This window comes from Watersipora subatra, chromosome 4 (genome assembly GCF_963576615.1).
Source record: "Watersipora subatra chromosome 4, tzWatSuba1.1, whole genome shotgun sequence".
NCBI lineage: Eukaryota > Metazoa > Bryozoa > Gymnolaemata > Cheilostomatida > Watersiporidae > Watersipora > Watersipora subatra.
Genome location: NC_088711.1, coordinates 7,064,121 through 7,076,737, shown reverse-complemented (window position 1 = coordinate 7,076,737; position 12,617 = coordinate 7,064,121). Strand labels below are relative to the sequence as shown.

Here is a 12,617-nt window from a genome sequence, read left to right as displayed (position 1 = left end):
ACCGAACTTGTATGTCAAATCTCTGAAAGCAATTTTTCCTATGTAAAATAACTAAACACAATATTAATTTGTTCCTACTTCTAAAAAGACCACCCAAAAACAGGATATTACAATGAAAAAATGTGTTCTAATCCACCATCTAGCCCCACAAAGTAACAATTACCTATCTAGTGGTTATGATCTGTAATAAAATGGAGAGAGAGAGAGGGAGGGAGAGAAAAAGATGACAATGATCAGAAGGATTACATCTATGTAGGTTCCACAAAATTTAGATCAATGGACTTCTGATGATTATCGATTGGGTAATAGCAGTTGTGACATTGAGTATTTATTTTTAACAGTAATAACAAGCCATAAGCTATAATAATAATGGTAATTCGTCTGACTCAGAACATTTTAACCCTTCCTTCGAGTAAAAGTTTTCCAAAATGACTAAAAACCGTCTAGCTTTTTCAGAAAGTTCAATAAATTCGGAATTCTATAAACCTGATAATACAATGTAGCTTGAACTGAAATTTATTTCTGTTAACAAATTATTTTGTATAAAAATATTCATTTACATATGTGTTACTACTGCTGTCTATGTATGAAATGCTTAAAAACATTCCTTTGGGCAGAGTCTAACACCACTGCTCTTACACCATGTTGAAATGGGTGTTCCATTGTATTCGCCGCCCCCGTTCTTGTTATAAAAGGCACAGACTTTACGCTTTTTGTCTGGGATTGTTTCGCAGAAATGTCTAGCTGTGAATCTAGACTGCACGTTTCCCAGGCTTGGTCTGCCAACATGTTGTCGAGACTTTCGGTAACCATGCTTTTGATGCTTAGCCAACAAAGCTATAATGTTCCATTGGCTTTGTGACCTTAAGGTTTAGCTTATACATAATACCGTAAGCCATGTGCTTGCTGTTGTCTATCAATCCATTGTTTTTTTTTGACGTCATCACCCAGTTTGCACATGGGCTCGTCCACGGAAAGGCCACCATCTTTGTAGAAAATGATCGTCATTTTCTTGATTAATAGTATTTTTCGGTGTTGCTTTTATACTAAAATATTTGCAAACAAAAGCATTGTTTGAAATAATTAATTGCAGAAGCTTCGTGTTTTGAACAATAAAAGTTGTCCATAAAGATGGCAGACGACGATAGAATGACGTCACGAAAAACGAAGGATATGAAACATAATACATGTATATTGCTGTTGCAATAGCTTGAAAGTGAGCAAAGTTTAATATTAGTTTAATTTTGGTTTTCATCAAACCCATTAAAGGTTGACTTGCAACAAAATTCACATTACAGTTATTTGGTATTAAAAGGTTCACCACATCTTACTCTGGTGCCTTGTCCCACGACCAAACGAGCGGAGCGAAGTTTGAGAGTTTTCACATGACCAAACGAGCGGAGCGAAGTTTGAGAGTTTTTCTGATAAATGCATGTGCACACAACTTACAAAAATTATTCATCAACAACGTCGGAAACCCTTGTATCGAAATCTCATCAACAAATTTAACCATTTTTTTGTAGAGTCGTTAAAGTATAATAATGATACAAAACACATATAAACCTATTTAAATATGTTACCAAGTCTTTGAAAGGTTACCGCAATATCTTAAAACTAACCCATCTGATCGGATTATACATAAATAGACAGATTAATTCGGCCAAAAATCTTTATTAAAACTGGCCAAGCCTTACTTTTATCAAAATTAAGACCAGCAAAGGAAACGCCGAGCGACATAGAATAGAACCATTAAGTCGTGCGCATTTCACGAAAAAATAACGTGCACATTTCACCAGTCTATAGCATTGCCGAAGGTTTTTGTAATTAACGTAGAAGTACAGAAATCGTTTCTTTTTTGCCGATTTCAAAGTAACTGACATTTTGGAAACTTTTGAGTACTTAGGTATTCTAACTGATGTCCAAAGCAGTGAAAGTAAAGGAAATGACGATGATATTTTTTTCTAACGATTCTTATGAGATTATTACAATATTTAATTATAAGTTTGGATGACTATTGAAATGTTATAATCACACTAACAACATCGATGATGGGCAGTTATTTTCTAAAAATCTGTATAAATATCTCAACTTCTTGATATTGTTAGCTATGACGTTTTAAAATGTAAACAAAATTGTGCATTGATTTTCTATTATTACTGTATTACTATATTAATAATATTGGTTATTCTAATAATATCAGTGCATTTTACTTCTAATATTGCATTTCTCCTATTGCAGGGGGAGAGGTATAAACATATAATCTTTTCCTTTCATTATTGCTGTTTGTCATGACCAAACACTTTTTTAAATAGATTTTCTAAAAGTCTATATAAATATCACAACTTCTTGATATTGTTAGCGATGACGTTTGGAATTGTAAACAAAATTGTGCATTGGTTTTCTATTATTACTATATTAATAATATTGATTATTTTAATAATATCAGTGCATTTTACTTCTAATATTGGCCAATATTGCATTTCTCCTATTGCAGGGGAGATATAAACATATAATCTTTTCCTTTCATTATTGCTGTTTGTTGTATATAATAGCACCCACACCCAGTACATTACAGCTACCATTGCAGTTATCCTATTGCACTACAGTGCCATTTGACTGCTAATATTGCATTTTTCAACCATCAGTACCCTTTCTTTTTTCCAATATCACTTTGGTCGTAGGCTGTATGACAGTAGAATTTCTAGTAGGTGCAAAATATGTAGAAATGTGAGTCCAAGCTCTTACAAGCTCAAAAACGAATAGTTAATCGCTGCCATCACGAAAATGTCGTAGGTTGGAATCAATTTATTTCTCTGACGTACTCAAGCAATTTAGTTATTGTTTTGACACGTGATGTTATCACGTGAATTTCAAGGCCAATAAAGAGCTCAATATAAAACTTCTTGTAGCACTAGTTTATGACAAACACTTCGGGTTTCACCGAAGAGCCCGTATTAAAAATAGATGCTCGCTACTTTACAATCGTCTAGTCGTAATCTGATCATGTGACCCAAACTTCCTGCCAAACAGCGCGAATAATTTCTGCAGCATTATTTGACTATCACAGGTTACCAACAGGCTCATCATGTTTATCAGAGGATGATATGCACTCCTTCGAGCTAAGGTTAAAAAGTTGAACGAATTTTTACGATGGGTTTTGAGATATCAGTGCTCAATGTGACAGCATTACGATGATGATTAAATAGACGCGTAAGGACAACAGACATGATTTTATTGAATGCGAGAAGTATATTTGTGAAAATATTTCGACGAATGAAGTTGCATGAAAGTGTAAACAAAGGCCATCTTGTTCAGTTACGTCTTATTTGAACCGTTTTGGATAGGGATTCCTATCTACGGCGTTTCCACGATGGCTGCGATTAACTGTTCGTGTTTTAGCTTTTAAGAGCTTGTAATCACATGTCCACATATTTCGCACCTACAACACAGCAGAGTAAGACATGGTGAATCTTTTGATACCAAACAACTGTAATGGGAACTTTGTTGCAAGTAAACCTTTACACAAATTTTGTTTTCAGCTGCGTTGGAACTATAACGACCCAATTTTTTAGTTTTTACTATGCAGGCTTATAAGAAGTATTGTTTGCTGAGTAATTAAATTTGGAAGTTGTCAGCAATTCAACATTCCATTGCACATAAATTGCAAAATAAAAACCAAAAGAAATCTGCAATTGTTTTTAGCACAAATCTGAACATGAAGAAGTTATTACTGTGTAAAGTTGTAATAAATTCTCTGTCACACTTCAAACTTAGTTTGCTAAAGGATCAGCTCTTAGACACAGAAATGTGAAAGCAAAACAGGCTTTACCAAACATAATGCAAGTTTTTGCCTCGTTAAGCTTATATTTTTACTATTTACAGGTACTTATGGTTTGGTATTCTGTTATACAATGGATGGTCTAGCCATGGGTTCAGTGACCCAAAAAACCAGTTTGGACCTGACAACCCCCCACCTCTTAAGTATATATTATTACTGATAGTATATAATTTGTGTCAATTGTACCTTGTATGCTGTCATTTACTACATACATGTACCAGATAGTGATTTTGTATAATAGCACATAAAAAATTGCTTAGCTAGTCAAGGAACTGACTGGTAATCCACTGTTGATACATGCATGTATTGCTCAGAGGCACCCCCCTCCCAACTACCAGATCTCAAGTGATCAGCAGAATTGATGAAATCTTTCACGAGTTTTCCGTGCAATTGGTTATAAAAGTATTCATACCATGAAAACCATAGATTACAACTCGATACATTTTAGACTGTTTTCTGTACGCAAGTATTCCTATTTCCAGTTCGTTATCCACTGCCATGAGTCCTCAAGCTTTGATTAAACTTTCCGAGTCTGGGTGCCGAGTCTGACAGAAAAATGTTCAAGTAAAATTGATAAAGAACTCAAAAAAAGAAACATTTATTAAGAATTCAAAGAAAATTTTTTTTAGTTATGTGGGTAGGTGGACGTTGAGTTATTCAATTTTTGATTCCAACTTTTGGTACTCGTCTGTGTGACACATAAATTTGTTTCACTAATTGGTTAAGATTTTTAAAAAATTTTCTATTTCAACTGAAAATTATGTTGAGTGTAAATTTAGTATTGTAAGGAGGCAATATTGAATTTATTGTTAAACTAGATGAATACCCGGTGGTGCTCGGGTAATAAAAAAAGTTTTTGCGCAGAAGCCTTAACATATACAACATTTACCATTCTAATTTTTAAAGCTCATATCACAAGAAAAATGCTTTGTGCAGTTCAAATAATTTTAAGGAAAAATTATAACAACAGTAAAGGTGTTCGGAATAGGGAGTTGTGCCCTTTTAGCATTCCAATGAAATTGGAGTTTTGGTTTTGTATTCCTATTAACATTATATATTAAAACCATCATAGATTATCATTTCAACTATATAAAACATGCTCCTTGTGATCAATTTGTATGCCATCTCATAAGAAAGTTTGAGCAGCATTCAGATCTCGCAATTGCGTTGTGGTTGCGTCAAAATCAAATCGATACTTGATTCTGTGATGAGTTTTCACGAAAATGTGCTGTGCGTGTGTGTACAGTGTAACGCAAGTTCCTACTGCATGTAACACTGCAAAGTGCGCACTAGCAACACTCCAAGCATATATTGCACTGTATATTGTGCAATAAGTAATACCTTCACTGCACTAAGGCTTCTTACTGCGAATTAGAAAATAGTTGTATTGATTTTATGCTGCATACTGCATGGATGTAACACGCTTGCTACTGCATTGCTAATGAAATTTACTGCAACCACAGCGTTTTACGTCTGGGCATCAGTGGGTACTTAAAAATGCACAGTTAAAATTGTGTTTATTGGCCTGAGTGTTATGAGTGCCTATTCATTTTTTCGTAATGGTCACAGTTCTGCTCATAGACTGCATTTGCTGCTTGGGTTTTGGATATCTTTGCTAAGAACCAATTAAATTTTGCTAGTTGTTCCAGTACTTCTATAGGATATGGGAATGGCTGTATTCACAGGTTTTTGAATCAACTTTATCAGGCTTCAGCATCATTGGACACAACTTGAATGTCTTCAAAAAAATTGCTCACCAAGTACAGTTCATTACTGTTCAGCATGTTTGTATAAGCACAATCAATGTGTTTGCAAACCAAAATTGTGTTCATAGATAAAACTATTTTTTCACACAGGTTTTACACAAAAATGAATTTCTAAATAAATGGTAAGTTTGCAGTTGCTAGATAATTATTTGTTAATGCAATGAATAAAGATTTGTTTCACAGCTTAGTTCTTGTTCAACTACTCAGCCTACATCAAAAGTTGTGCCAATTGCCTTGCGGGTAACTCCTTCAATGCTATTTCTCAACTGCTTAAACTTTCAGTCATAGAGCAGTCTTGAGCAGTTTATATACATTATTACTTCACAAATGATAATGTAGTCCAGATTTGTAACGACAGCTTTACCTAGTAATAGCCACTTATTTTTAACTGAGATAATTCCAAGCCAAGGAAGAGACAGAGGGTAGGAGATTGACAGTAATAGGGAAGGAGGCAGAAGTTTCTCACTCGCCTTTTTAAACCTGAGTTTATTAAAAACTCCAGCTAGTCTTATTGATGTTTATGGCATTTTTATCTAACCTTTTATGTATTACCAACCTTCTACTTTGTGATGCAGTGTATCTGTTAAATAGGTTATCAATGGTTTTTGTTTCACTTGACATACTTTTTTATGTGTTAAATTGCCATAAAGGATATCATTCTGAATTGCATTTAAAGGATTTCCGTGAAATATATTGCAGACCGCAAAAAAGCAGTTTCCCAGCATCACAGTCAATAATACAACTGATCATTGATGTATTTACATCTATCATGTACTTGCTTGCTTTCTTCACATGTAACATCTGATCGCTCATCATATATCTAACATAATTATGTTTCATTGTCTCATTCACAGGTTTCCGAAAGCTCTCCTGCTTGATTCAAATTTCCTCAATCTACGAACTAACACAACACATGCTTCTTCACGCCCAGTTAAGGTACTCTCATGGAAAGTAAGTATGTGTGAATATCGATACCATTTGAGCTCAGGAGTTTGTATAAGAGTGTGAGAAATGGGGCTTGGTAAATTAAACAAATCAATTACACAAAAGCGAGGCTATTATTTACAACTTAATCTATTATAAATTATGCTCAAAAACTATCAACATCCTTCAGAATCCGCAAAAGATTTTTTTTGAGCTGAAATAATTGACAATCGCTGATGTTATAAATTTAAGTTTCGAGGTGCGTTCAGTTTGAATGGCAAAATATCAACTGATTTTATTTCATCAGAGAATTAATGGATAGAAAAAGCTGTTGGAAAAGCCAATGATTCAGCAAAAGCGTAAGGAAAAGCTAAGAAGCATCACAACGCTTTTGCTAACATTTTCAACGAGATATATGTATAATAAAAACTAACAGCTGACTGTTTGGATCAACAAAATCGTCTATGAGGACCAATCAATGTGCTGTATGTGTACATGGTGGCACATCTACTTGTTTTTATTTATTATGAAAATATTCTATATTTATGCAATGCATGTGTTTGTTGAAAATTACAATTACTACTCAGTAGTTCCAAATTATGGCATCAAATTTCTCTATAGCAAATAAGTTATTAATATTTCAAAATGGTTGAGTATAAGAGGTTTGTCTTTTTAATCCTTACTTGCCAATGGCTTGGTATCAGTCAACATAGGTGCATAATCAAATCTATCATTAGTGTAAACACGCCTTCACGCCGATGTTTTTACTAAAAAATAAAGTTGTCAACATTTTTTGAAAAGTAATTCAATTTAGCCATTCCTCAGTCCAATATGTCAGCCATGGCTTATGTTGAGTGCCAAATTATATTTAGTACTTAGAGCTTTCGGAAACATCATTTCTCATTATCAAACAGCATTAAACATTTAACTGCTTGAAAATAATTCAAACTTATGTTGTCGCATATTTATAATTTCTATAAAAATATATTTTGCCATCATGAAAGTTGTGTAAAACACAAATGATCTGATTGAAGAAATATTTCGCATTTCTTTTGCGAGTATTTCTTAAAGGTTGACTAGCAACAAAATTCACATTACAGTTATTTGATATGAAAAGATTCACCATGTCTTACTCTGTTTTGTTGTAGGTGCAAAATATGTGGAAATGTGATTACAAGCTCTTAAAAGCTAAAAAAACGACCAGTTAATCGCAGCCACACGAGAAACGGCTCAAATGTGACGTAGCTGTGGTAGATGGTTTCTGTTTACACTTTCATGCAACCTTATTCGTCGAAATATTTTCACAAATATACTTCACGCATTCAATAAAACCATGTCTATTGATCTTACGCGTCTGTTTTATCGTCATTGTGATGCTGTCACTTTTAGCACTGATATCTTATAACTTACCATAAAAATTCGTTTAATTTTTAGCCTTAGCTTGAAAGAGTACATATCATTGTCTGATAATCATGACGAGCCTGTTGGCCACTTGTGATAATCGAAAAGTGCTGTAAAAATTATTTTCGAAGTACTAGGTCACATGATCAGATTACGACTAAACCGATAACTGCCGATTAGACCAAACCGAAACAAAATTGTAAAGTAGCACGCATCTATATTTGATACGGGGTCTTCAGTAAAACCCGAAGTGTTTGTCATAAACTAGTGCTACGATAAGTTTTATATTGAGCTTTTATTGGCCTTTCAATTTACGTGAGAACACGCGACAAGACAATAAATAAATTTCATGACTACATCAGAGAAATGAATATATTCCATTCTACGGCAGCTTTTCGTTTTTGAGCTTTTAAGAGCTTGTAGTCACATTTCCACATATTTGGTACCTACAACACAACAGAGTAAGCCATGGTGAATCTTTTGATACCAAATAACTGTAATGTGAATTTTGTTGCAAATCAATCTTTAAAGATACCTACAATCCAAAAATTCTTTTGCCTTATAGCTCTATTTTGTAATTAAAATTATACGTCGTTTATCAGTTGTTTGCGAAACATCACATTTTGATTGCAGCTGCTAGAACCAAATTTGATGTTCTAAAAAAAATCTAACATTACTTCAATGGCTTCCAGTAAGTGGTAACTTACCTTATCACGTTATTAGCTGATACAATTGCAACAAAAAATACTCAGACGATTGTTCTATATGCATGTATTACATTTTAACTGCTTGTTGACTCTCAGAAATAATTTAGCCGCAGCCGATCGATCGGCATATTAAGCTTTTTTGTTGTCATTATTAATGACCGCTAAACATATTATATTGTCTAAAATCCTATTTAATATAAGACAAACATCTCAAATTCTTATGTTGCAAATGGTTTTATGGATTTAGCTGGAGCAGAGTGCTGTCAATATGCTGCAGAAAGTTGCCTTAGCTTTACGACTGTTTGGTTAGCGTGCAAATATTTTGAACCTGATTTTGTTATTTATCTCTCTTCAAACTCTCATTAGGCAGTTTTTACGTCTAAGTAAACACAAAACAAATATAAACTCCAATCTGCAAGAATTTAAATGTGATTGAGATATATTTGATTATTTTTGTCATTTTTCTTATGAAAATTTGCTGTTCATAGCGTAAGCAACGTTTCATTGTGTTGACTTGGACAACTTCAAAAATTCATAAATGACTCAAGCGTAAAATTTTTAGCAAAAAATGAAAAACTGCGACGGCAAATTTGTAGCAACTATTACCATTCCCCATAGGAATGATATTTGCTCTAAATACTTCATTGCGTTATTTTAACTACACAGTATTGTCATCATAATATATGATATAATCATATTATATAATATTGTCATTTATAATATTTGTTATAATTTTTATTAGACGCTTTCCAAATACACATTTTAACTGCATCGTGGTGTTTTGTAAAGATGCCGATACCGAAATTTGCATTAAATTTGAATGTATTTGCTGTCCTTCTTTTACGAGTTGGTTTTTTATTTAGACTTGAAGGAATTACTGTGAAAATATGACTGCCATTTTGATCATGGCGAATGGAAAGTCTTGAGGTTGGTTCTCTGGCAGTGTTCGCTTCCGCTTATTTCATAATCATTAACCATTTACAACTGTCAGTTTTGTTTTAGCTTCACTCTGATCTGACAATAGTGGACAGGCGGCGTGGTGCACTTGTAGCCTGCATGCTTCGAACAGCTGTTGGACTGTTTGTGAAAGAACTCATGATAGCACCTGGTAGGTACTTTCCACGTAGTCAACCGGTGATAGACCCAAATGTCATGTTTAGACAAGAGAGCCATAATTATGGTGCAATAAAGATGTAATTTACGATTACAGATTAATTGCGCGATTACATTTAAGATGTGTTTACTAAAAAGTCTGAAAAAGGTTTCCAGCAAGAAATTATGCCTAGAGCAAAAAATGGTGGCTTCCTAGTAATTCCATTAGCCTTCGTTGGCTTTTATGCTTGTTCATGCTTGCAGTAAATTCAAAGTTTATATGATGTTACATAATGTCACAAAAATTTAGTATACTGAACGCGTTGCGTGTTCAAGTCTCTTTCATACTGCTGTTAGCTACATCTGTTTCAAAGGCGATAACTCCATACTGTACTGTACATAATAATTTTGCATTTTATTGCAGGTCATAACCACTGAATAGGTAACTATAGTTACCAAGGTTACTATAGTATTTTGTTACTAATTTTTTATTTGTGCAGTGAGAATATAAAATTTTGTTTTTATTTTACCGGGGAGTTTGCATTAGATAATCACTATAAGTTCTTACATCCCTCCATACGACATTTTCACCCGTATGATTCCAAAACCAGAACAAACTAATGTCGTATGGCGGGGGTCCACTGTATCAATATTAGCAAGTATTTCTATGGAAAGTTTTCATCTGAATATTTTTGAAATCGGAGTTGTTTGCATCATCGAAGATTAAGATAAAACTCAGCAGTGCTTAGTACAATAGTTTACCTCTCGTTATCCAAGTTCTGCACTGAGTAATATTGTGGTGGATGGCGTCCCCTTGCATTTAGCCAAGCCGATGTACAGCCGAGTCAAGCATAGCCAAGCCAGAGCCGTACCGACTGAAGACCGAGTCGAGCTGGACCGAGTCGTGTCGGGTCTAACCAAGCAGAACAGGGGTGGAATTTAGCAGCTATATAAGCCCGGACATTTGTCTAGTAGAGCAGAGCTGTTCTGGGCCTGTTCATTGCCTGTTACTTGATTCTTTCCTGTACACCTTGATGAACTAAGCAGAAATATATGTATTGTACTCATGCACTAGTACTAGTGCATGTCTTGTACTAGTGGAGGAAAGTGAAAGTCGCACAAAACCTTTACAATATGAAATACTATCTATCACTACAATATATATTGTGCTATTACCTAGCCAGTGTGTTAACACCTTAATATTCGTGCACAAATGAAGCTTGCTACACGTTTACAAAAGTAATATGGCTTCCAAACTAATAGTCTAAAATGAAAATAGCAAATCTATACTTCAAAAGACTTGGGAAAAGTATAGTCAAACCTCAACATATGAAGTTAATCTATTCCAATATTTGCGTTCCATGTTGAAACTGTCTCATGTAGGAGCAAATATTTTTCATAGAACACATTGTATTTTGTTTGATCCATTTTAAGGCCTAAAATCGATGATAAAGGTTTTAGTATATACCATTAAGGCAAATGCCTTGTATAAAACTATATAAAAGAAATTAATGTGCCAACCAAAATTAATTGCAAAAGATAAATTAATATAATAGTATTTAATAATAAAGATTTTTGTTGCTTTACCTTATAAATATGTAATGCCAATAAGTCATCCTCTGGCCTATTACCTCTAATCAATAGCCCATCCTCTAGAGGGTAGGTTTATTAATGTAGTTTTAAGTTACTGTGTCTTTATTATTTGAGATTTCATCAGCTTTAGGTCACATAGCCTTACAGCAGAGTACTATGTGTCAGACCAGACTAAGTCAATGGCCTGAATTGAGATAATTTTTGCTAAGGCGCTTGACAAAGACACAATACCTCTTTAGTGCAGAAAGTTTGCTTACATATATGTTTGCCAAGCAGATGTCTTGTTGAGCTGAACACAAATTTATAATGGGCCGCCCAGTCATTGTCTTTTCTTACTGTCATATTTCAATTAATCACCTGCTTTTTTATTTACTTGTAGTTGGTTCCCACTACTTTTTTTCTTCTCACTGCGTTTTTGCATAAAGCTTCAACTCATAGCGGAATTATTACCACACCCATCAGCATAGTTTTACTAAACTATGCTACATAGATATTCATGTACGTGTTAGTGTCAACTAAATAGGGCGGTAACAGGCACTACCAGCATGTCAGTAGGAGTTAGAAACTGCACCAACCAATCATGTTTGAATTGCTTGTTACTGTCGACTTATTACAGTGAACAACACTACCTTCGTTATTATCTTCCCCCAGCTCATCTACCGCACCATTTTTTATTTTATTCATTACTGCTACATTCTCCTCTTCAAGCTTCTCGTGATTTAATAGGACAATTCTCATGCTCCCCTCCTTTCTAAAGAACAAGAAGGTGAACTGTTGTAGCCCCTGTTGGTGCTTCTTTCCTATCTCTCAGTTTTTCTTTATCACTCGCCATTTCTTCTTTTGCGCTCGAAACCTTGGCACTCACTTTGTCAGTCCTTGAAGACCCAACCAATTTGAGTAAAGATTAATGCTCACCAAACAACATTTTTGAGCATTGAATTATTGTGCTCAAGCCTGCGGTCATTAAAAGTCACAACAAAAGCCTGTGGTCTAGAAGTAGACAGCCATTCTTGATGATCAACTACTCCTTTACGAAAAAATATTTGGATTCAGACATCATTGGTTTATGAAAACACATTGCATATCTCATACGATTGTTTTAAATATACATGGTTGTTTACTGCTCTTTGTTGTATTTAGTTCCCTTTGACATCCAGAAATTGAACATTTTTGTGGAATCAAATCGTTGGCTTATACTTTTTTGCTGGTGTAAAGCAAAATTATCTCAGTCGCTCTAAGAAAAGTAGCTGTGTGGATGTAGTTTCAAGCCATAAAATTGGTGCTATTCTCTTTTGT

General features: G+C 34.3%; 1 protein-coding gene across 1 annotated transcript in view; it reads left to right on the top strand.

Annotated features, from left to right (window-relative positions):
* The window catches only part of LOC137393867 (uncharacterized), a 121,794-nt gene that overhangs the window by 76,400 nt on the left and 32,777 nt on the right, over positions 1–12,617 (top strand). Inside the window, exons 12-14 of the mRNA XM_068080578.1 lie at positions 3,883–3,981; positions 6,459–6,555; positions 9,639–9,744. Of these exons, the coding sequence (XP_067936679.1) occupies positions 3,883–3,981; positions 6,459–6,555; positions 9,639–9,744 (302 nt within the window). The remainder of the gene's footprint in view (positions 1–3,882; positions 3,982–6,458; positions 6,556–9,638; positions 9,745–12,617) is intronic.